At 40.4% G+C, this 25,894-nt stretch overlaps 1 protein-coding gene across 1 annotated transcript in view; it reads left to right on the forward strand.

Annotated features, from left to right (window-relative positions):
* The first annotated feature begins 707 nt into the window (after positions 1 to 707).
* Positions 708 to 25,894, forward strand: part of LOC139712278 (fanconi-associated nuclease 1-like) — a 28,434-nt gene continuing 3,247 nt past the window's right edge. The window contains exons 1-14 of the mRNA XM_071624118.1: positions 708 to 803; positions 6,792 to 8,768; positions 9,148 to 9,288; positions 10,410 to 10,611; positions 11,111 to 11,248; positions 12,901 to 12,999; positions 13,325 to 13,459; positions 14,053 to 14,281; positions 15,574 to 15,735; positions 16,403 to 16,562; positions 17,472 to 17,575; positions 18,048 to 18,242; positions 18,854 to 18,982; positions 20,426 to 20,531. Coding sequence (XP_071480219.1) covers positions 6,935 to 8,768; positions 9,148 to 9,288; positions 10,410 to 10,611; positions 11,111 to 11,248; positions 12,901 to 12,999; positions 13,325 to 13,459; positions 14,053 to 14,281; positions 15,574 to 15,735; positions 16,403 to 16,562; positions 17,472 to 17,575; positions 18,048 to 18,242; positions 18,854 to 18,982; positions 20,426 to 20,531 — 3,634 coding nt within the window. The 5' untranslated portion in view covers positions 708 to 803; positions 6,792 to 6,934. The remainder of the gene's footprint in view (positions 804 to 6,791; positions 8,769 to 9,147; positions 9,289 to 10,409; positions 10,612 to 11,110; positions 11,249 to 12,900; positions 13,000 to 13,324; positions 13,460 to 14,052; positions 14,282 to 15,573; positions 15,736 to 16,402; positions 16,563 to 17,471; positions 17,576 to 18,047; positions 18,243 to 18,853; positions 18,983 to 20,425; positions 20,532 to 25,894) is intronic.

The following is a 25,894-nucleotide window of genomic DNA, read 5'->3' on the forward strand; positions in this document are numbered from 1 at the left end:
AGACTCCTCCGGACAGACGGATCTTTCCGTCTAACGGCCTACTTTGTTGCCCGCTGATGACCCGACATCATGATCGCGAGTCAAGCGGTTTTCTCCGACACTTACTCCCCGATGCGATTATAAAAGCTATTTTAAAAATCACTTTTGAATTCCGTATTTATGTGCCCTGTAAGAAATATGCTGATCATTAAATCAGTCATAATGAACTTTAAAAAAAAAAAAATCGCATTTGCTTGAAGTCAACGATGAATTTCAACTTATTATTAATTTCCCGACACTTTATATCGGTCTAAAGAAATGAATGACTACTAGTAGGTCAATTGCTAGTGGAGGAAGTTTTAACCAGTAATATAACAATGATGTTTAATGATGAGTTTGTATTGTGTTTTGCTTAGATATAAAAATCAACGAACGATTTTTCTACATGATCGAGTTCTGGGGGATCAATGGAACTTTGATAGGCGCAGTTGTCGCTAATCATCGTCAAATCATCATTTTGAACACACTGGTATTATCGTTGTCTATAGAACCCTATTCATGTAAACTATTACTAGTAAGTGTTTATTTCAAGTGCCCTCAATGTCATCCATTATTTTCTTGCCTGGTCTAGTGAGGGCAGAATACCCATGCGTTCGCTATCCATCCTCAACGGTTCAGCCCTTGCTCATGATGTGAGTGGTACAGAGTGATACATGTCAGCGGTAGTAGTACCGACGGGGTGGCTGCATGCAGACGACGGCGATCATCGCATCGGATAGCGTCGTGATCGAGGTGATCCACTATCTCATTCTGTGATTCCGTATGTAAGTTTATTTTACCAGCTGATTGTTATGAATTCTTGGCTTTCGAAATACTGGAGCGTGGCAATGTTCAATCTTACGTGGACGTATGTACTCTAAGTAAGAATAAAGCGTGATTTATGAAGCTAAACAACCCATGTGTGATTTGAATTGCAGTCCCACTGCTAGAGATTGGTGTTAGCTTCTTGAACACAGACTTCGCTCCTCACCACTCCTTCGACCTTAACTGCGACCAGCCCCAACACGCAGTGTTGGGGCTGCGCATTGTAGCAGACATGATCATGACAGGCGAAGTATAGCGCCTAAAAATCAATATGAAATCGCAAAAATTCCGCAATATGAAGACTTACAGGTGAAGATGTAATGTTGAAGACTGACTGCGTTCAACTTTTGGTTCTGGCAATAGTCCCTTTCTGCTCGGTTTGATGAGTTAAATGCGACTCGGTCGAGAGGAACTCGGGAGAACTACATCTTATACAGTCAATGGATTTGAGATTTGTGCGCATGCGCTGGCCGTCAAGTCGTGTAGCTTTGTGGCAAGGCCTTATCCGTTGGCAAAACCTGTTGGCAAACCCTCTCGCTGTATATTGCGTTGCTTTCTGGGTGGGTGCGCGCGCGCACGCCTTGTCAGAAGGCTAAACGCATTGCGACTCCGCCAGCACATGAATATTTACGTGCGCAGTGTACTGCATACTGATTTCGAAAATGGTGAATGGGATTGGGAGCTAGGACTACGGACCCGTATATGGCCGTGAAAAAAACGTTTTTTCAAGATCATTGGACTAGTGTGAACAAGAACAAGGTGAACGAAGGGTATTAATTAGATAAGAATCTTATGTATACTATAAAAGTACGTTTTTTCCTCGTGATATTCGAAACTTACGGAGGTGCGAAAATCTGTGACAGACTGTGTATGTTTTTCAAGCTTACCGATATAGCACTCTATTGACTCAGGACGCTCCCACAGTGTGTAACTGTGTATACGGAGCGTCCCGGGGTTACTTCGACCTATGCCTCTATGCTTGTGAACATCATTGACATTGTCACGTCCAACTGTTAATGTTAGACATAGGCTCTAGTAATTTTCACACTTGGTAATATTAATACTTATTGTTAGGGACGATAGTGGGCCGATAGTGATCACACGTTGACGTTGTTGTTAATCATACTTATTAGGCCAAGTAAAAAAAGAAAGTAGTTTCTCGTCCGGGTTTTTTGAGCAAGGCGATGAGGGAGGTCCTTACTATTTGATATCTTACTATTTTTTCGAGGATTGTCAAAATGAAAGTAACATGTGTTTCTCGTCCGGTAATTCTGAGAAAGGTAACGAGAGAGGGCTTTACTATTTTCTATATCCAATTTATGAAATGAAATATCACTCTGGTATGCGGTAGCTGTGTTATGAGAGACCAGGACCCAAGTGTATGTCTTGCCAGCACTCTGTGCATTTTCAAACAAAAATATTATGTACAATACTTGAAATGAAACTTCATGCATGCAGAAATACATTTGCTTTTCCTTTCCACTACAGATGTCAAGGGAAAACGACCATCTTAATACTGGTATTTAGTGTTGTAATGGCATTTCTGATACCAGTGTACTTGCAATTCTGATGTATTGTGCTATTAATTGAAACAGGTATAAAACACTCTATTAACAAATGTACGACTGAAATAAATTCCATGATATTCAAAACACTGCTTTATTTATCATTGGTGTTTGTGACTTTTTGTGTCCACACAGCTGCGCTGTAGGCCTATCTTCATCTCTTCACAGTACAATTGTAGCACATTCACCTGGAAACTGGCTGGTACATGGATGTCAAAATGATACTGTTATGGCATTAAACATTTAAAGATGTTTCTTCATGTTCTAAAAAGACATTTGATAATCACTCATCATTTGGATGATGAATGATTCAATCACACTACAGGTGATACGACTCACGGCCGTGTCCATGAATTTACATCGTATAGAAAAGTATCCCGCAGAAATACGAGACAAACCAGAATCCGTGGAAGAGTTATTCATTTTGTAGATACACCCATTTAATAATTCTACATTTGCTACAAAAGCGCATTCATATTCTCTTCAAAATAGAATACTAGTATATCGCCGTCAGATGCAACGTTACAGAGCAGAGTGTTTGGGCCTCTACACATTCGAATGTGTTCATGCCTGCGTGCAGACAGCTGACAGACCAGGGGGATGGGGACCCTGACAGCTACAGACACGCATACGCGGCCGGCACGGCCACTGCACTGCACGGGCACCGTACCTTCCGACACTGCACACACATGCACATAGTCACAATGACATGAAAATGTATACATATACAAACTCCTCACAAGCATTTGCACAGTACAATTCATCCGCTTAAAATATGAGAAACGGGGAAAAATACGAACAATGCGCGAAATATGCGTGGAATATCAGCGATTGTTCGAAAAAAATGTTGCCGCTATCGCGTTCACAACGTACCGAGTGCGCTGTACATATACATCACAGCCCAGGCCCGCCGCGCGCCCATCCAACTACAGTTCGACTGCTTTGTGGGTCATTCCTTCTTGCCGAGCTCGCGCAATGTGAAATGCATGCGTTATATTACATACGCACTACAGAAGCTACAGCTGTACTAAGTAGAGGACGCAAGGCGTATTTAGCAATGAGAAATCACGATTGGTAGGTGAATTGTCGATATTGTTTTTTTTCGGCGGCCGAAAAAATAGTAAATATCAAAAAAGTCGATGCGGCAACTGAAATTCGATGCGGGCGGGGAGCGGGCTGGGACGAGAATTATGAATTTCTTGGTATTTTCAGCGCCATTTTGAAAATAGTAAATAGTAAAAAAATCGATGCGGCGGCCAAAATCGATGCGCGCGAGGACGAGAAACTGGTTTCTTTTTTTACTTGGCCTTAGACTTGTACGAGTATCTTGCAGATCTTCTTCTCCTCCTCCTCCTCCTCCTTCTTCTTCTTCTTCTTCTTCTTCTTCTTCCTCTTCTTCTTCTTCTTCTTCTTCTTCTTCTTCTTCTTCTTCTTCTTCTTCTTCTTCTTCTTCTTCTTCTTCTTCTTCTTCTTCTTCTTCTTCTTCTTCTTCTTCTTCCTCTTCTTCTTCTTCTTCTTCTTTGTTGCTGTCCAACACCCCAATGCAGGGGCCAACCAGACATTGGACCGAGGTTGAGCTGATGTTAGAAACTAGTGTAACCGCATCCCATCAGCTACCCCAACCCGGACTACTGGTTACAGCGCCCCACGCCGGGGTTTAGAAACTAGTTGCTTTGCTCTGTAGTCTTGGATGTAAATTTAGTGGAGTGTTACTGTTTTGAAGGAGTCCTTGTTTGTGATGCCAGTGACTATAAATATCGGTGGTGGTAGTGCGTTCCAATCTGTGGCTGTGTGGGACTGCGAATCACACACTCATTACCATGTCAAATGTACTGCCTACTAGATGACTCTAAAAGTAATTTAGGCCTAAGTCTAAACTTTCTTTTTGGGAGTTTGCCTGTAAATTACCTCCAGATGTGCATAGTCTAATCATAAATTTTATAAAATGTTCATCTCTTCTTTTCAGAACAGCGGATTGTTGCAATTGACAATAGACATCTAGATGTCTATTCTAAACTATAAAGTTATGACCTAACCTTGTCTTCTCTATCTCACCTTCAAGATTTGAAAAATAAATTTCAGTGCTGAATAGTTGAGATTGGATGGTCTTGCATTAGTAAAAATAGACTACATCCTTAATGCGGGGAAAATTTACCTCGGAGAGAGAGAGAGAGGAAAAAAAAAAACTTGCACACACTAGAATTGGTATGATACAGTATACTATAAGACAGTGTATTTAATTGGTAATTGAGAATATCACTGCAGACATTCTTTTTTTTTTCCATTTTCGTGAGCCGAGTCTTTCTTTGATGAAATCAAAAGAAGATAGAAAGTGTTTTAATTGACATACTTCCTTTTACAAGACACACTGGCTCGAATTCACAAAGGCAGTGCTATTAAAACCATGGTTTAAACCATGGTCTATGCAGATTTCTTCTGTGTAAATATGTTTGACAGATTGTGTACACCAACAGGAGACGTCCAGTAGCAAATGCGCATTGATACGCGCATGTCTAAGGTACGCCTATTTCACGCTAATTTTAGACCATGGTACAAATTTTGTACCATGGTCTATTAAAGTTTAAACCACCTTCCTGAATTCGGCCCATTGGGCCGAATGCATAAACGCTAGCAATTGCTTGTGCTAGCCTTTTACTCGAATCCGTATGCATAAAAACAAGCAACTGCTTGCAAGCAGAAGCTTTTGCTAGCAAGCACAAGCTACAGTGTATTGCTTGCTGCCTGCAAGCAATTGCTTAGAGACCAAGCATTTGCTTAAAAACGTATGCATAAAACATATCATTTGCTAGTTCTTGCTGGCAATTGCTTACGATTTTGCAAGCTCTGTAAAATGAGCTTGAGCTTTTGCTTAATCGGAACGTTCCCTTTTAAGTATCATTTTCATATTTATGAAAGAAAGACCACACTTGTGAAGTAGTGGTATAAATCTACAAGAAATTACTCATAAGTAGTGTAAGAAACTTTTTCATTTCAGCTACGGGAATGTCCCGTGGTTAGCACGCAAAATGTGATGAAAAACAGGCAGGATGTCTGACTTCGGTGGAGAGCGAGGAGACCTCTCCTCCACGTGCGATCTGGCAGATCCGGGCTGCTGTAAGCTGCAGTGATGAGAATCAGCCAGTAATACGTGTGTGTGTATGTGTCTGTGTGTGCATTTCATAGCTCTTCTGCTATGTCAGGAAATGTTTCCACACACACATGCCCTCTCAAATGCATGCTGCCACACTCGCCTTTGTTCTTATGTTCGCACAGGCGTGACGTCCCTTTTGTTGAAAACGCAAGCAATTGCTTGTGCCGGACAAGCAAAAGGTATTGGCATAAGCAAAAGATTATGCATATGGATTTAAGCAATTGCTTGAGCTAGACCTTTTGCTAGACGAGCTTGTGCTTTTGCTTGAAGCAATTGCTTACAGGCAATTGCTTGTTTTATGCATTTGGCCCATCATGTCACTATCTCTTGCAATTGACCTCAACAAGGACAATGTGCATGTGATACTTAAGGGCAAGATGACATGTGTAAAACCATGCAAAACATATCTGTACAGAAATGACATCATTGTCGAGCCCACCGGAGGTGAGGGGAGACGAAGGGATCGCCTGCGGCATCTGTCCGTCTGTCGTCTGTATGTCTGTCTGTCCATAACGCTACAAAAACTTGAATAACTCTCTACTGAAGACTTCAATTTCAATCAAACTTGGGAGGAAGAGTGGTTATACAAAGTTACACATTTTACCAAACATGAAGATCATCTCAAGGTCAAAGGTCACAGGCAGGGGTCAATGAACTTTAAGGCCCAATGTTAAGTTTTTACGGCGCGTTTTGATTATGGCTCATAACTTTTGATCCATATGTCCGTTTGTGACCAAACTTGAATGGTAGATGTCCCTTGGGGAGTTGAAGGTCACCAGAAGGTCAAAGGTCAAAGACGGGTCAACAAACTTTTAGGGCCCAATGTTAAGTTTTTACGGCGCGTTTCGATTAAGGCTCATAACTTTTGATCCCTTTGTCCGTTTGTGACCAAACTTGGCTGGTAAATGTCCCTTGGGGAGTTGAAGGTCACCACAAGGTCAAAGGTCATAGGCGGGGTCAATGAACTTTCAGGAGTTCATTAATTTCTTCTACGCGAATGGGCGAGACACATTTTGGTACTCGCCTTGCTTATAATTTTGGTTTGTACCATTGTAACAATGCATCTTATATGTTTTGCTTGCTGTGACATATGCTGGTTAATGCTCATTTGGCTTCAAAAGTTACTAAACTATATTTCTGTTCAACTTTTGTGAAGCACTGGATAACTTTCTTGTTTGTACAGATGTATTTCTCAATTATGATTAAATTGTGTGCATTTTGTGTGTTTACAGCATGTACAAGAGCTCTCGAGTGTCAAGGGATGTCCGAGTAAATACAACTCATCAATGTGGGCATGGTGGAATCATACTGACATTAGAAGTTGCTCGGGCATCGGTGAATCATAATATCAAGACTTCTATATGTGTAATCTCACATGGAGACTTCTCCAAGAAGCCCTCTTACACCAAGAAAGAAGCGAAAAAGAGTTTCGTCTTTGTCACCAAGGAGAGGGAAGCGCAAACTCTCTCTCACTGAAGTCCGGAAACATGTCAACTCACCAGTATCTATGTCAAAGAGCTCAAGTTGCCCAGCTCCTGGGTCAGGGTCGACGAGGGAAGCATCGGGCTCGATCAAGGCATTCTTTGCCAAGGCTAAGCCACCAACGTACACTGCATGCCCGGTGTGCTCACAGCAGGTCAAGTTATCAGACATCAACAGGCACCTTGACTCTGACTGCCTGGCAAAGAACACTAGTCCTACCAAAGATGCCAAACGGGAGTGTTCTCCTCATAATGCGAGGAGAGTAGCTGAAGTTAGGGAGGATGCCAAGGATAGAAGGGTAAGACGTCGACTGCAGGACAAGTTTGAGTCCAGCCCTCTGTACGGACATAGTTCTTCCAGCTCCGCTGCCAGTGAAGCCTGCACAATGCATGTGCAAAGATCAATAAGTGACCAAGACTTTTCAGACCAGACTGAAATCCACTCCTTTAGTAGATCAGTGTCTGATGTTACTGGAGTCAGTAGAAAGGTGCAAACAGCTAAGGAAACATCTGAGGATTCATCGGATTCCCAAACATGTACTACATCCCATGTCTCAGCGACGGCTGGACCATTAAATGAGAGGAAATCAAAGCTGAGCTTGAAGTTCAGAAAAAACTCATCAGGCCAGAAAGATTCAAGTGCTACTTCTTACCAAAGGAGTGATGCCTCAGCCATGAGTGAGCCTGCACCAAAATCCACGAAAGTTGTGAAATCACCATACTTCAGTGGTACTGATGTTGGGACCAAGCATTCTGCATCTCAGCCAAAATGTAAGATGAGCCCAATGAAAGTGTCTGTTCCAGAAACAAATGTTGTTGAAAATAATTCAGTGCCAATGGACAAAAATAAGGAACTCCTCTACCGTCCATCCTTGAGTATCTCTGCTATTAGAAAACGAAAACTAGAATCAATTCAGATGAAGGAACAGTCTAATGATGACAACCTGACATCCGTTAATCCAATCCAGGGGAAGACAAATGGTCCAACGTCCAGTGATGACCACTACCAATCTGCAGACTCCCAACAGACGGGGGATGTGTCGGATAGCAGCGGAGATGACCTCCCTGCTGTTTTATTCAGCAACACTCCCACGCCAAAGCATACAGAGGTGTCAAGTAAGGAGATCCCAGGCACTTCATCAGAAGCAGTTTCATCACGCCCTAGGAACTTTAAAACCAAGGAGGTAACATCTCCACAAATTCTGAGAGCAGTGGATACTCCAGTAAAGTTTAAGTCAAAATCAGTGTCACAGCGTTCACCATCGAGAGTAGGCCAGACTAATAACAGTTCACCTTCCCGCGTCAGGCCTGGGTATAAAACTCCACCCAAAGCCCTACCAACCACACCACCACCCAGATCTGAGCCGTTTGGTTCACCCAGTCAATTAGTCAACTCACCAACAAGATCTGGCATTGATAAAAGTTCACCCTCCACTGTCGGGCCTCCTGGACATGGCTCCCCTTCCAAAGTCTTACCCAACACACCACCATCCAGATCTGGGCCGTTTGGTTCACCCACTCGATCGGTCAGCTCACCAGCAAGGTCCAGCATTAGCGGGGCATCACCCTCGCGTTCAGAGGGCCCTGGAAGTCCACACAAACCACAGGAGCCGTACTTTATGGTTAACTTCAAACTCATCCTGAATGCTGTCCTCAAGAACATGTTTGATGCTCATCTCTTCAATGAAGAGGATCATGTACAGGTGTCAAAGTTCAACAGCCTCTCAGGTAAAGAACTGCACCCTCCTGCTCACTCAAAACTATATTTAAAAAACTCAAGAGAAAAAGTTCTTTTACTATGAGATTAACAAAGAAACTTACAATTTATAATTTGTTTGAATAGTAATGGAAAAAATATGTTATGTATCCATTTTAATGATTAGTGTGCAGGGCTAAATGTTTTATATTACTATACTTCTGCTGATAAGGTAAGAAAAGTGACACAGACTATCTGTTGTCATGGTATACTGTACTTACGTCATGCATACCAACCTCTCTCTTCAAGGAGATTTCAGACTCTGTTTACAGTATTTGTAGAATCATGGTTGGCATAGCTGATCAAAAATTCTGCTTGTTTTATCTTTTACCTTTTTGTCACTTTTTAAAGGTCCCGCACAACAGCTGTATGTGCGATTGTTCCAGCGCAAGTACACTTGGTTTCGGATATCAAAGATAGACTACCCAAGAATAGCTGCCAATTTGAAGCCTCTTTTCAACCAGTTGATCAGTAGTGGCCTTGTCATGACAGGTAAGTAGAATGAGGCAAAAAATAAAAAGACTTTTAAAATCACACCTTTGCAGTAATTCTTTAGACCGACTATCTTAATAATGAAAGAAAGATACTATTAAGAGGGGTAAAGGCTCGGGTTTGAGTTTCTTCAGTTTGTCTCCCTCTACAAATGAGAATTTGTTAAGATCGCAACTGCTGATCTGTAAATTAACAAACATGTCGGAAAAAAGGAACCAGTGGGACTCGAACCTGTCATCTACTGCTTTCCGGGCTGCCTTTGCCCCTCTGAATAATATCTTTCTTTCATTTATCCTATGCCTTGTCCGCCTTTAATAGACTACTTAACATAACAATGTCGGAATCTCGGAGCTTGGGTATTTGTTCCATGTTCATTGTGTCACTGCCGGCAACCAGGGACAGCCTGGTGGTAGTGTCGCTGCCCGGAAAGCAGTAGATGACAGGTTCAAGTCCCACTGGTTCCTTTTTTCCAACATGTTTGTTAATTTACAGATCAGCAGTTGCGATCTTAACAAATTCTCATTTGTAGAGGGAGACAAACTGAAGAAACTCAAACTTGTATCTTAATAATGTTTGTTACTGCCATGAGTGCGAATATTTCTCTTCCCCTACCCCAGCTTAGAAAGACTTCCCTGCTGGTTACATTTGGCACCAGTCTTAACATACTGGTATTATGGTGTCTTTGTCAGGGTGTTTTTATTTGTCAAGTGTACTATCTCTTCCATATTTTTGTAAGCATAAAGCATTTCAAGCTTATAACTCCCAGTACTCTTCCTATAGAGCAGTCAAAGCTTGTGATGATGTAAGTATCATTACTGTGATAAAAACTCTTGATGCTGGGCATTTTGGTATCTTCCAAGATATTTGTAATACCATGTTTACACATCTTAAAACCAATGATCTGAGGAATAATATCGAATCATGCAGACACTTTGTTCAAATGTAGCAACCACCCATGAGAGTGTGCAGCCTTTCTTTGTGCAAGATTGATTTACCATCTTCAAAACCTTTACGTTTTGTGCAATTCTGTCATCGAATGCCTTCTGCTGTAACAGTAGATTGATATTTGCTAGAGTGGGTTCTTTGTGTCCATTGATGTCTTTCTTGTTTTAAATCATCAGAGACTTCGCTGGAAGACTTGGGTGTGACCCTGAAGCTCCTAATGGCCCCCGACCTGAAGCACCTGGCCAAGGATCTGAAGGTGGGTGGGGCTGGGGCAGGCCGATTAAGCCAGAAGGAGGAACTTGTGTCGGCCATCATCAAGTATTCCACTAGTCAGCGGTCCATCTTTGCCTCTAACATGAACGCTGTCGTGCTGAAGAAGTGAGTTTAATGTCCTTCTTGTGTATTCTATACAACTAATATACCAAAAACATTCATTCTGTTCAGTAAATGTCACTGGTAACGAAAATTTCTGACAGCATATCTGGACTAGATGGAAATACTTTTGTGTACTCATTTCCAGCGAAGTTTCTTCTGCCCTTGTGAAACATATTTTGCATCATTATGCATGACTAACAAGTTCATATTTTTCACAGTGTATTAGAAAAAGAGTGCTTAGTTCTTCGTTGAGATTATTCAAGTTTGTCTTATTTAAAAAGAAAATCATTTTGTTGTTAGGCACATGTAATTGAGTTTAGATAATGCCCCCACCCCAAAAAATAGTTTAGCGATGATCCAGTTCAACCGAAATCTTAATCATATGATGTGAAAAGAGTTACTAATACTGGACATTTTTCATTACAAAGAGAAATGTTTATATTGCAACTTCTAACATTACTGATAAATAATGGATGTGTAACTGCAATTATGTGGTTTACAGAGCAAAGAAACTCCTCGGTCAGTGTGTGAAGCTCAACAGAGAGCCAAGGACAGTCTTCAACAGAATCATCCTCCTCTTCTCGCTGGTCAGACAAGATCTTGTGGATGACGAGAAAGGGAGTGCTGGACAGTCCGCCCTGTAAGTTTGCCTTTGCCCGAAGTAAGGTTTTAAGAGTCTGCATAAGTACTGACCATACTAGAATGGCAGCTGTCTGGATTGCACATCACTCTTTGTGTCTCTTTTGTCAGTCCAATTTTAAATATTTGAAGCTGCTACAGTCAGCAGCATCAATATTTGAAGATTGTTAGGGCCTTTTGTCCATATCCATTTATTTTTTATATATTAGGGGAAAAATGAGCAAAGAAAATGGGATTCCATTGGGATTTGAACCCAAGACCTCTGGAGTGCTAGCCCGGTACTCTACTGACTGAGCTATAGAAAGCCCTAGTACAGTGTTCGTCCCAGAAACCCGTAATTGTATGGATATATATTTTTTATGTTGACATGTTTGTCACAACAAATTCAGTTCCATGACTAGTTGTTTACAACTGCATCATCATCATCATGATACAACTGTATTTCCATGTGGTAAAGTCATCATCATATTTTTCCATGTGATACTCCATCTGCCGTGAGTGAGAGGCCATGTTGATATTTCCAGGTCTTATTCTGAGAATGTTTCTGACTGCTTGTCAAAAAATTCAGTAATGATGTTTACAGTGCACAGTTTCTTTATTTTTGTGCATATGATATTTCATGAATTTGGTGTACATTATACAAAGATAATTAAATGAATGGTTGAATGTGTGATCGAGAGTCATATTGAAGTATTCCTTTTCAGGAGAAAAATCATTACTGTATGAACTGAAATTTTCGCGGTGGTTTTATTTTCGCAAATTTCGCGAATCGCCTTTGAAAGTTCAGTTAGACCCTCGCAACTGCAAAATTAACAACACACGAAAATGTCCTCCAAGTAGCAATTTGCGAAAATATCTGTACGTGGAAATTTCAGCTCGTACAGTACTTTCCCACCTTGGTGACAATATACTGTGAATGTGCATTATGAGATGTAACATTTGTGAGAATTGTGTATTTCCTAAACTTCTGTTGACTTCATTTCATTTTATTTCAGTCTTTATTGTCCATATCATGGATATTTGTTTTGTTCACATGCTTTTTACAAAACAAAGTATACAATATACAATTACATAAACAGCATTCAAATGACATATAAGACATAAAAGAGGCTCTTTTTGCTAACATTATAAAACTGATAAACATCATAATTATAGCATATCTTATATCAACTGCAAAATTCATAATGATAAAAACACTGAAGTATATAACATATACTGTTTATGTCTTCTTTAATGCAGTTTCATTGATTTTGAGCCTTACAGCTTATTTTATTTATTTTTTTTTTATTTTATTATTATTATTATTTTTTTTTTGGGGGGGGGGGAGGGTTGTGTGGAAATCCATGATCATATCTGTTTTGTGTGGTATTAACCCGTTGAGGTCAGACTGATTTTGCTACAACACGCATTTCCCATAGACACCTGCCCGAGCATACTCGGCACTTGTCCTCAGCGGGTTAAAAGTAATGTTGGCCTTTTTTTCTCTCTCTTAATTAATTCTTGCAGTGTGTGATAATTGAAGCTAATCTGATATTGCTGATTATAAAGGAAGTTGTTTTTCCACTTTGATTTTGACCTCGTTTACGTAATAGGCATTGTTGTACGAAATTGTGTATTATGTTTGTGCTTTTGTATGTATCTGTCTCTTGATAGACAAACGGAGCTACTTGTGAATATGGGCAGAGTAAGTTATCCTGTCTACACTGTCAACAGAAGTAGAAGCTTCTTTGCCACCAGGGAAGATCTGTTGAGGTACTTGCCTATTGCCACCCATATCTATGAGCATGTTAATTAATGTGTTGCAAGCTTTTCTCCAGAATCTGATGACAAATCTTGTTCATGCTTTTATGCCTCATCTTGACAACAATCCTGTTGGTGTGTATTTATAGAGATCTTAAAATATCCCATGCTTTCACTATGTTAAAATGATTTATGTGGGTAGTACATAACCAATTTTTAAAATTTAATTGTTCAAACAGGAGAAAAAAAATACTGGTGTGTGGATTTGCATGTCTCACATGGGATAAACCAGCATCAATATCCTCATTTTTGAAAAAAAAACAACAAACAAACCCAGGTATGAAGTGGCCTTACAGTACGAGAATGATATCGCAGATGCTCTCGGGATCAACGACTTTGACCTAGCAGAGAGGCTACAGACGTCAGCAACAGCTGCTGCAGGGGAAATTCTCAAGGATGAAGATATACTGCGGTTGGTAGAAGAGGCAGACCTTTAGTATCACTATCACTAGCATCAGATACATGTAGATTGAGAGCACACTTTAAGCTAAATTGTTATGTATTTGTGAAGCAAGCAGGAGATATGCAGAAATACAACAGTAAAGACATTGAAAAGTGAAAATGTAAATCACTAGAACTGTGCATATACCATCCTGTAAGTTGTAGACACAAGTGTTATGCTTGCTATGATAAAAGATGTGTGTCTGTCACAGCTCTTCTGGTGCTAAATGTTTTAAATTCTTTTGATGCATGAGATGACCCTTAAATGGCAGCACCTCTTTGCTCGTGAAAACTTGCAGTGGTGGTTATGATCATCAATATGTACATTGTGATGTTATAAGATATGCACATCATTGCAACACCCTTGGAAATATATTTTCGATTGTGAATAAAAAATGGTGAAGCAGTGTAGAGGAATGTGTTATTTCACTTGTACACATGTACATGATGTCTTTTATGATTGCATGAAAAGAGAATAAAGGAGTATCATGTAGACAATGTGAAGTTAACTTTTGTTTCCCTCATATTTCTTGTTTGTTTGCTTGCTTTTTCTTCAACAAGTAGACAAGACAAATCACTACGGACATTTCTTCGCTGCTTCACGGCGGGCTGGGTATACACGCACATACAGTACCAGGGAGTCGACATCTTGCAGAAGCAGCGTCGCTATGGCGAGGCAGTGGAGATGCTGCGCTCCATGCTCCAGCAGACGGTCTACTGCCCGGACAGGAGGGGTGGGTGGTGGGACCGACTGGCACTGAATCTGGACCAGCACTGCAAGAAGCAGCATGAGGTGAGATTTTTCCTCTTCTTCTCCTTGGTGGGTGACCGCAATCAACGTGTTGATTACCATGTCTCTTTTAACTCTTTATGTGCCATGGTGTAAACCCCCCTGTGTGCCACATTATTCTGAGACAGCAATGTAGTCATGCTTTTTGGTAAACATTCTGCTTTTGAAATCTACGTGAATTCAATAGATTTCAGTTATTACCCTGGTCATGTGGTCATGTAATGAGCAAAGGCATAGAGAAAATGCCAAGCTTTCCTTTGTGTAAATTGTATGACAAATCATTGACCATTCTTCTTTTAAATGACCAGTAGGTACATTATATATTGTAAAGGCATGACTTTTGCACACAAAACAGTGCCTGAAACTTATAATTTACTCGTAAATCCAGTTGGGAACACCACTTGATAGCCAATCATCACATAAAATGCAAGCCACATGTGACAGGAATGGAATCTCAAGAAACGCTTTCCCTGTACAGCGGCATTTGGGGATTTATCGATCGGTTTGGGCGGGTTTGTGGGTTTGAGCAGAACGTGTGAAGTTGGCACGCCGTCGACTGAGTCGGACGTGCGAACGTGGCACATGAAGAGTTAAAAGAGGTTGACGTTTCATGTTGCAGTAATTTGCCTTCATTTGTCACTTATTGGCTAGTCTTGTTGAGGGTAAATAATTACCTAAAACCGATAAACAAGTAAATGAAAATGAATTAAAAATAATGTTGGCTGGGATGTTATTCCCTTCTCGAGGCCCTTGACACAAAGGTACTGATGGTACTGGCCTCGATAACGTCCTGTGGAAGTCCATTTCAAGGAGTTGACATCCAGCAGAAGCAGTGTTGGTACAGCAAAGCCCATGCACTTTGCAGTCTATGGCCTCATTCATTCTACAGAGTAACAGATGTATGTGATGATCTGGGTATCAGTGAATTTCTGTTGCAGGAAACCACATTAATATGTATCAGTAAGTGGTGATGACAAATCAGCATTAAGATTATGCCTTCAGTTGCATGAAGTGTAATGCTTTATCCATTATGCAGTGATATGCAGTAGTAACCACAAGTAGGTACTGAAATGTCCGCTGCGGAAGAGCCGTATTGAAAGATGTAAGTCAGTAATTTGTATATAAAAAGAGGAAAATATGCTATATTCCAAAAGTGCATTTAGTTAGTAAATCAGAATACATGTAGCTCCCTTGAAAAGTATGTGGTAGGCTTAGGAGGCTACAGATTGATTGAGTATAAATCCGGTTACAGATTGATTGAGTATAAATCGCCATCTCTTTTCTGTGCCTTGAAGTCCTTGGACTGCATCAAAGAAGGACTGGCTGACCCATATGTCAGGACAGGTCATCGGCTGGCCCTACAGCTGCGTGCCAAGAAAATCCTCAAGTCGAAAAAGAAGGATCTTGCGGCCAGGGCCAGTGAATTCCAGTTTGACGACGTAAGGGAACTACCCAAGGTGAGAAATCCCCATCTTGTTCCGAGAATTCCTCTTCTAAGAAGTATCTATTATGATAATTCCCTACTGCACATCACATCTATGTGCATTGAAAAATGCTATTTTTGGAATCTCATCAATGTGGATTTCTAATGGATGTAGATAAATCATATATGTTTTTGGAGAGCAAATTGTTTGGACAAATAGGGGCATGTGGAAAGATTTTCACATATAGCTGTGTCACAGAATATTTGGTGGGTTACAGCCGAGTAATTGTCACCTTGCTGACTGTATTGCACAGTCATGACACACACCACCCCTCACCCTGGATTCCCCACATAGAATGGGCATGGGGAGATGTTCCTGAAAATGTATACTTAGCAATAAAGGCTGGAATATTTACTCATGAATTTATTTTCTTAGTATAGTCCACATTTAAAAAGAATGATGGGGTTCTCCTTTTAAGTTTATAATGCTGTATTTTCACATAATTATTTCAAGATTAAAAAAATATGTTGTTACCTTAATTTGATTTTTGACAGTTAGTATTTTTCTTTAGTTTAAGATGTTAATTCAAGCAAGGCTGATTTTGATAAAATAACCAGTGTACTTTTTATTACAGAGGGATAGCTAAAAATTTATACAGTTATTTAGAAAACAGTTGATAATGTTAACTTCTTATCCTCAGGCACTGATCAAAGGAACAGTCCTCCCCCACCATGGACCAGGAGTGAGGAACACTTTCATTAGCTCTTATCAGGGGAAGACGGAGGCTGACGAAGGCATCGTGGTGTGTAGTGTGGAGCAGGTAGCCCTTGAGCACTACAAACAGCAGGGTTACACTGAAGGTTAGTGTGGGCATAACCAAGGACTTGGTTGGCAAACCACAGCCTGGGAAAAATCTTAACCCGTTGAGGACGGTTTGATTTTGCTACAACACGCATTTCCCATAGATACCTGCCTGAGTATACTTGGGACTCGTCCTCAACGGGTTAAACAGGGATGGGTCCCCTCTTGCAAGCTCCCTATTTGCTCCTGGATGCTCAAAGACTGATCACTTATGTCAGGGCTGTGTCAAATTCTTGATTGGTCTGCCATTTGGTGTGGCAGTGAGAATGAAAAATTGACATTTTTATATTCATCTGACTTTTAGTTCTGTTGTGCACTTGACTAATCTTTCCTGTCACCTTTTGTGGAAAGTTAACTCTATATGTGGATATCCAATTATTAGCAAAAAATATGTAGAGTTGAAGAGCTTCTTGATGACCCCACTTGCTGAGATGTCACTCAAAATTGTATTGCAGTTGTGCCTGACAGAGACATCTCCAATGGTTCGCAAATGAGAGATGCTATCTGGACTTTCTCGCTATATCAGATATTTGGAATAATATGCTCTGTAGCAGTTATTCGCTGTCAGTCTGATTACAGCTGTGGTGCTCGAGTTTGAAAGGAAAATTCCACACTACATTGAAAACAGCAGTTTACCTGATAAATCCCAAAGTAACAGTGAGAGGAAGGTGACTAGTGTGAGCTATGCTGGTGTAACCAAGTAATCATTCAGATGTGTGACGTATTAGGTGCTCCCCTCAAATTTTATGCACGTTCCTTGTGCAGCACTCTGATTTTGATATTGTTGAGATGATATATTTGAGCTATCTAGTGACCAGTAGAGGCTGTTGTAAGGCACCTGTGCTTTGGTAATACATGTTGAAGATTTGTGCATTATGTTCCCCTTTGATATGTCACCCATCCAACAGGAGTTCATGGAGAAGGAAGCACGTACAGTACTCTGGTCTTCATCTTGTTCTGGGAGATCGTCTTCGATAACAGTGTTCCTGATGTCTTTTGCTACCCATATCAGGTGAAAATGAAGTGATTTCTCTGTATATGATGGGATGTGTGTTGTGTGATGTGCCGCTGTGGGTGTGTGCTCTGAAGTGTGTGAATGTATGAGTACATCATATGTGTGCTTGAGCCCTCCCCCAAAAGGGGGGGGGGGGTTGATGTGGTTTATGCAAGTGAAATCATTGTGCTGTAGAAGTCAAACTCTGTATATCCACCATGGATTAATTTGGTTATGGCAAGTTTTACAAACAGCTGCTTCCAATGTGCATTTAACACTCTATGCATTGCTGAGTTCTTGTAAAGATGCTATGATCACCATTTGATAGCTGTTGCATATATATGCCATTGTTAAATCTTTCTGAGTCTATGACAGGTTGAATCTGATTTTCCTCCATGTGATTGGGCACCTGTGTGTAGCAAGAATCAAATGATGTTCATGAATTGTTTTAATAACCTTTTTGTTGTCCACTTCCCCATCCCCCTCCCAGTCCGCACCCTTAGACTTGCGGACAGACCACTTCTTCAAGAACCGGATGGCAGCCATCCAGCAGAAGCTGACGGAGATCAGGGAGGCTGACCGGGAGCGGCTGGAGGCCATGCTGGCTAGGAACTGGCTGGAGTATGAGGGTGACCTTTGTGTAGGGGTCAACTGGGAGCTTTTTAAGGATCTTAATCATGCCAAGGTTAGTTTATATAGGATGTAGTAAATATTCTATTCTGTGACAGCTAGAAACTTGAAAATGTGAAATTGATCAGTATTTCTTGTGATCTTAGAGAATCTACTTAATAAGAAGTAGAATGTAATGTATGTAAGGTCTGTGGATAGGAATAAACTTTTTACTAAATTTCTTGAATCTATTCCTCATGCTGTATGTCTATTCTTTAGCCTGTTGTGTCCTGTGTTTTGAGATTCTGTGTGGGTCTGTACTGTGCTCATTTTGTGATTGATTTGACAAATGATATTTATTGATAATACAGTGATAACCTCTACAGTATTATTACAGTGTATTCCCGTTATGACGAACAGAGTGATAACAAAATTCTCATTACAACAAAGTAAAAATTCTGGTCCCAAAATTATCATGTTTTCTCTTTGTATATTTTACTGTTCGGTTGTAACAAAATTTCGATATATCAAAAGAATACTGCTGGTCCTGAGGACTTAGTTATAATGGGGGAGTCTGCTGTATTGTTAGTCTGACAACTATATGGGAATACACCTAAGGCATGTAATATATGTCTTGTGTTTGAGACACTCAAGGGATGTATAATATCGCAATGTTGTTCTCACCAGGGTCTCATCAGTTGCATCGGGGGACTTGTCTTGAGCGCCATCGCCGAACGCATCCTGAGGGACCACCGTCACTGCCGGGGTGGTATGCCGGACCTCACCATGTGGAATCCTGACACGCACATATTTAGAGTGAGTCAAGGATTTCCTTTATCTTTTATTCTTTTAAATTTCACTCTAGTGATAGTCTGCTATTCCTCTGTCGTGTATTGTTGGGAATCCAATGATAATATGATGGTGCAAATGTTTAACAGCTTTATCAGAGGGGAATTTTACCTCAAAATATACATGTGGATTCAGCGAATGCAGAAATATAAATATTATACCTAAATGAAGTTTGAGGAAAATCTGTTAAAAAGTTATATATATTTTAAAATAGTTTTGGTTAAATCCATGTGTCATCATTTGTTGGATGAGTGGACTCCAACAATTTGTGATGTTGCAGTTGGAGGATGGTATTCAGAAAATGAGAAGGGAATTCATTTGTTTCATGAAAAGGACTCATTCCTTCCAACTTTTTACCGACATATGTTAAAGGGATTGTACAGTACTGGTTGAGGTAGGGATTCATGTTTTGAACATTCCTAAGTGAGATAATGAAAAGCCTCTTATGAAATGTGAAAGAGCATGTGTGTAATTTTAAGAAGGATTCAACGTTTATTTGATGAAAATTGGTTTTCAAATTACCTGAGATATCCAAAGAAAGTGCTAATAATAAAAGGCGACATGCCACAACTTTATTAGAATCTCTTCGTTTCACCTTGTTTTTGGATATCTCATCCATTTCAAAACCGGTTTTCGTCGAATAAACTTTTGATACCCCTTAGAACTGCATTCCCCCTTACATCAGTGGTTTCTGAATATCTCGCAAAATGTGAAAAGCTAAATCTACACCTCGACCAGAACTGTACACACCCTTTAAGGGTAATATGATTGCCCCTGTCTTCTGAATGAGGTAAGTCAAGTGCTCTTTCACTATGCTGGAAAGATGAAAATAGTACTCACACAGAAAATTCAGGCTACAGGGAATACTGTACCCTCATCTTATGTCCTACCTACCAAATAGCATCTAATGAAAACCAGATGGGCATTAACCCTCCAGCACCCAAACCACCTTTGGCCACCACTCTCAAAGTGACTGAATCAACTGTGGTCACCCTCAGAGGCGTGTGCCTTCTGTGTAGCATGTATCTGTCTGTGTGTGCCAGTATGTTGGTATGTAAACTTGTATTGGGGTGTGTGAAAATGTGTGTGTTTCTTTGACAAGTTCTCATTTCCCCTGGATCACCCTGCTCTGTAAATTATTCTGCTTTCATAGTGTTATAATAGGTAATCCATACTTCGGTAGAAGAGGTTGATGCTGTGAGAGACACACAGGTTCAGATAGGTTAATATTGCTCAGAATGGATTTCAAATCAGTACCCTCCTGTCTCACAGTCCATGATGTGTAAGTTTTCATGAAGAAGTCTTCTTGTAATAGACTGAAGAAGATTTTCTGATTTGTTTTAAACAAGAGTAGCATCTTTGTCCAGGCATATTAGAACATCCATTCCATTTAATGCTTCTCCCATGCAGGTAGTAGAGGTCAAAGGTCCCGGTGATCGGCTCTCTCAGAAACAGGTGCTGTGGCTGGACTTCTTCCTGGGACTTGGGGTGGAGGCAGAGGTCTGTCATGTTGAAGGTAAGAGCGCCGGGTCACAAGGGAACAAACCGTTTTCAGAAAGAATTGACCGTCAAGAGAAGTTTGCGATTATCGTAACGTGGAATGACTGCACTTCCTGCAGCCATGACTTTCATGCTTCTACGTTTGATTGGTTGTCGCCCTGCATTTATTTGCTGCAATGTAGAATGTCTAAAGTATGTGCTCAGTTTTATGACAGACCAGAGGCCACTGGATGTCAGTGAACATTATGTGTTTCTTTGATGACGCTGTTTCACCTTAATCCTAAAACGACTGGGGGGGGGGGGGGGGGCCTAAAAGGCCCCCCTCGACATTTCGCGCGATTACTCTGCAACACGCAATGCTCTCGCCGCGATGCTCTATGACTTTTTTCTTTCGAGTTTCCCGCACAGTTTGACACCAAATTTGTGATGCCCGGGGGTACGGTTCTGAAGTTACATAACTTTTTGTACATGCACGTGAGACCGAAAATGGCTCAAAAATGTGATTTTGTGTACAAGGTCAATGCAAATTGAGTTTTTTCACATGGTTCACATAAATATGCTTATTTTTACTCTCAGTGGCTAAGATTAATTTGTTTTAGGAGTATTATGCTTCAAAAAGTGTCTGCCACAAATTTTGTTAAAAAAACAACAAAAATGAAAGGTCGAAAAAAAGAAATACATAAGAAATACATAAAACAATAAAATAAATAAGAAATTAATTTTGATACCGAATTTTTTTTCAAGTGCATTTGCTAAGAATGCCACAAAGAATAATTAGACCAAAAATGAGCACTTTTGGAGCTTTATTTACTGATTTAGATCAAAGAGTCTGATTTCTCGCATAAATTAGCATAATTAATCAAAATAAAATCAAGAAACACTATTTTGGAAAATTAAGATATACGATCTTGTAGATTACATCGCACACTACCATTTTGCAAATTTCCGCAGCGATCGCGCGATCCACAACCGAGATCTTAAGGGGGGCCCTTTAAACCCCCCCCCCAGTTTTTCGAGCTACCAATATAGCCCAGTCTTTTTAGGGTTAAGTTTGATATTCAGGGCTCCTAGTGTTTTGTAGTAAGATTTAACCCGTTGAGGACGGACTGATTTTGCTACAACATGCATTTCCCATAGACACCTGCCAAAGTATACTAAGGGCTCCTCCTCAGCGGGTTAAAATACAGTCAGTTGTGATGCTATCACATGATCATAAATGTTCTTGTACGTATCCGGGCACTTACCCCCTGGGCAACTACCCTCCGGATAACTACCACCCGGATAATTACCCCCCAGGTCTATTCCCCCTTAGGGCAACTACCCCCCGGACAACTACCCTCCCAGGGCAATCACCCTCCAGGTCCATTACCCCCTAGGAAAACTACCACCCGGTCATCTACCCTCCTAGGGCAACTACCCCCAAGGGCAATTACCCCTAGGACATCTACCCCCCGGATAACTACCCCCTGGGTAACTACCCCCTGGATGACTACCCCCCGGATAACTACCCCCCAGATAACTACCACCCGGATAACTACCCCCTGGATAACTACCCCCCGGATAACTACCCCCTGGATAACTACCCCCCGGAGAACTACCCCCTGGGTAACTACCCCCCGGAGAACTACCCCCCGGATAACTACCCCCCGGATAACTACCCCCCGGATAACTACCCCCCGGATAACTACCCCCAGGATAACTACCACCCGGATAATTACTCCCCGGATAACTACCCCCAGGATAACTACCACCCGGATTACTACCCCCCCCCCCCCCCCCAATTAACAATACCCCGAACCCCCCCCCCCCCCCCCCCGCCCCTCCTGATACTTACCTACTGGACAACCCTCCCTCCCCGCCCCCCCCGAAAGTTACCACCCGTCGTATATTTTCCATAAGTTCATAACACCATATCAGAAGATGCACCTTTCTCTTACACTGTCATCACTCTTTTGGCTTGTCATTTATTTTCTACCGTTATAACACATGATAGACGATAAACATAAGAAAAGGAGAGTTGATTTCACTGCAATTCATATTCCCTTAACATTAGCGAGGGACTCTTCGATATAAAGCCATAATTTATGATAGGATCCGGGCACGGTTTTATGAAAGTTATCAGTCCTGACAAGCTGTCAGTTCCACACAATTACCAATCGTTGTAGGTCGATCAAAGCAGGTCCATGGTAACAAGTCAGTGACTCGAGCTTATCAATCAAGCAGAACCCATGGTTTTATTGAAATTATTAGATACTAACAAGATGTCATAACTGGCAACTTTTATCAAAAGGTGCCCTAATCTGTCATGAGAGTAAAATTACAGCTTGTTTTACATACAAGTAGAATTGTGCTAGTTTTCAAATTAAATGTTCTCGACGCTTTAAGAGGAAATCCAGTTCAAATATAAGTTAGTCTCATTAGAAAGAGTAAAATATTACGAGTTTAACTGTATTTTTTTTTTTTTTTTTACAAAACACCCCTAGTTGTTAACGAAGTCTTTTGTCCTGCACCCTCTTTTTGAATAGATCTAGGGAGAGTTGTAGTTGACAGAATCCTTTTTACATTATAGGGCTGCTCTGTTTTATCCCGGCCATTTCAAGAGTATTTTTTTTTCTCAAAAAATTGAATCCTTCTTGGAATAACATGCTCTTTAATATTTCGTAAGGGGTTTCTAATTATCTCACCCAAAAGATGTTTAAAACCTGAAGTTAGGTCTCGACCAAAACCAGACGATATGAAAAAATGTTGGGTTTTTTTTCAATTCAAATAGCTAATGTGTTCGAAAATAACAATGAGAGACGTAATTTTCTGGGGGAGAGTTATTGTAAGAGGGGTGATTGTTTGGAGCCTAATTTTGATAAGGAGTAATTGTCAAGGGAGGTAATGTTCTGCAGTGATCATACCAAGGAGGTGACAATCTCTTCCCACATCCTTGATATACTAGTTGTTAATATGCCCAATAATGCAGTAGGGCAATTCTGAAATGAGCGTTAACGGTATAACAGTAAAATAGTTACAAAATTGATGAAACAATGTAAAGAAAGCAAATTAAGACAGAGACGAAGTACACAAATAAAGATACAGTGCACTCCCGTTACAACGAACACGGTTATAACGAAATTTCGTTATAACGAAGCAAAACTTCTGGTCCCAAAATTATCGCCATTAAAGTCTATGGTACAAAATTCGCTTATAACGAAGACGGTTATAACAAAATTTTCGTTATCACGAAGTCTTTTCTGAGCGCCACTGACAAAGAAAACAAAAGAAATGCGCTCCGTTATAACGAAATGCGGATCGCATTCGAAAATGCGTAGCGGAACAAGCATTATTAAAGCGTCTCTGCATGAGCGAACGCATCATTAAATGTTCACTCCGTGTATCACGCACAGTTTCCGAGGGGAACTTGCGTTGTTGTAATAAAATAATTTGAATTCAGATAAGGTTTGTTTCATTGTTCCGAAGTCCTTTAATACAAAACACACAGATTCTGATACAACTAAATGTCCGTTAGTTCGGAAATGAAAGAGGGTTTGTTATTAAGCACATTTTGGCGTTATTCCAAAGGTTCGTTAATTCGATAATAAAATATGGTCCTTATTCTTATTCTTATACGGTTCGTTAGTCCGAAAATGATAGGAATTCAAAACGTTCGTTAATCGGAACATTACAAAAAGTATCGTTAATCCATGGTGGAAAAAGGAGAGTACACTAACAAAACTTAAGAATTGCAATCTTTATAATCGTCTTAAGATAAATAAATATTCGAAATAACTAACCTTTCTCATCTTTTTTTTCATTAACAAAATTTCTTCGGAATAACGAACCTTATTTCATTTTCGGATGAAAAAGCCTTCGGAACAACGGACTTTCTGACTAGTGAACCTTTTTTTTTTTTTGATTTATAAACCTTCAGAATGACGAACCTCATTTCATTTTCAGATCAACGAACCTTCGGAAAATGAACAATATATTATTTTGATCTAGATTATGAACTTTCGGAATGATGATTCTGCGGAAATGCGAACCTTCACATAAACAAACCATCGGAATCCGGGAATGGCGAAACTTCGGAATAAGGAGTCTTCGGAGTAACGTACTTTAGTAAGAAAAGAACCTTTGGAATAGCGAACTGTAACCAAATCCTACACCGTCATTTTCTACACCTGTGTGACAACACAAACAACTTTATGCTCTTTTTAAAATGTAATATTTAAACGAAATTAAAAAGGTATTCTCCCATTTCACATAGCTTTCCAGCGTATGATGAGGATTCAACAAACAAAATTTTTTATGCGTGGTTTCCTTCTTTTCGTTATACATTGCATATTATATTTGTTCGGTTACAACGAAATTTCGTTAAAACGAAAAAAAAAACAAAAAAAACTGCCGGTCCTGAGCATTTCGTTTTAACGGGAGTGCACTGCACATGAACACACACGAGATAAATCCCTTGTAATGAGAGAAAGAGGAAAGGTGAGTTATGAATGACAGGAATAGACTACCTTCACAGTGGACAGAGAAAAGCGAGATGGAAGAGGAAGATGATGGGTCAAAACCAGGGCACGTGAGGCATGAGATATAAGCTCCTCAAAATAAAGAAGTGTTACATGGAGTTGTGGTAAACGATAGACAATTGTGGTTAAAAAATATTGCAAAAAGTTTAACTCATTCTGAAGTGTAACATTTCTTCAAAATGTCTTTAGTTCAATGGTAAAGGCATTCAAACTTAAAACTTCTTTTATACTATACTATCAAGAGAAATCCGAAATTTCGGAACAGTAAAAGAAAATACAGATTTAGCGAAAATAGTTTGGTTAAAGGCATTGACATTTACTGGATTACCGGGTAGGATATGAAGGGACAGCTTCGTTTTTTATGAACATAGAGTCAAAATACAGAGGGAGAAATTAAGCTTTTACATAAATTGTCCTAAGTGCAAACGATACAAATAGTGAATCTTTAAGATGTTGTTTTCATAAAATGATGTATCAGTATGGCATCTCCGTGATTCCTGGCAAATAATACAAAGAACTTCGTTTCCTGTAGTAATGATATTCTTTTTATTAAAGGTAAGATGGGGGGGGGCAATGACCCGGGAGGTAGTTACCCAGGGGGTAATTGGCGTGGTGCACTGTCCTGGGGTAATTTTCGTCTTGATAGTTATAGGGGAGGGGGAGTTGTAGGCTTGCTTATCCGGGGTAATCATCCTCGGGAAGTTATCGGAGGGTGTAGTTATCGGGTGGAAGTTATCTGGGGTCTAGTTATCGGAGGAGGGGGGTAATTAACCTGGGGATAATTATCCTGGTGGTAATTATCGGGGGGGGGGGGGGGGGGTAGTTATCCGGAGGGTAATTATCCGGGGGGGGGGGGGGGGTG

This window comes from Diadema antillarum, unplaced genomic scaffold (assembly GCF_040938485.1).
Source record: "Diadema antillarum isolate AM-2024a unplaced genomic scaffold, OU_Dant_1.0 seq00001786_RagTag, whole genome shotgun sequence".
Taxonomy (NCBI): domain Eukaryota; kingdom Metazoa; phylum Echinodermata; class Echinoidea; order Diadematoida; family Diadematidae; genus Diadema; species Diadema antillarum.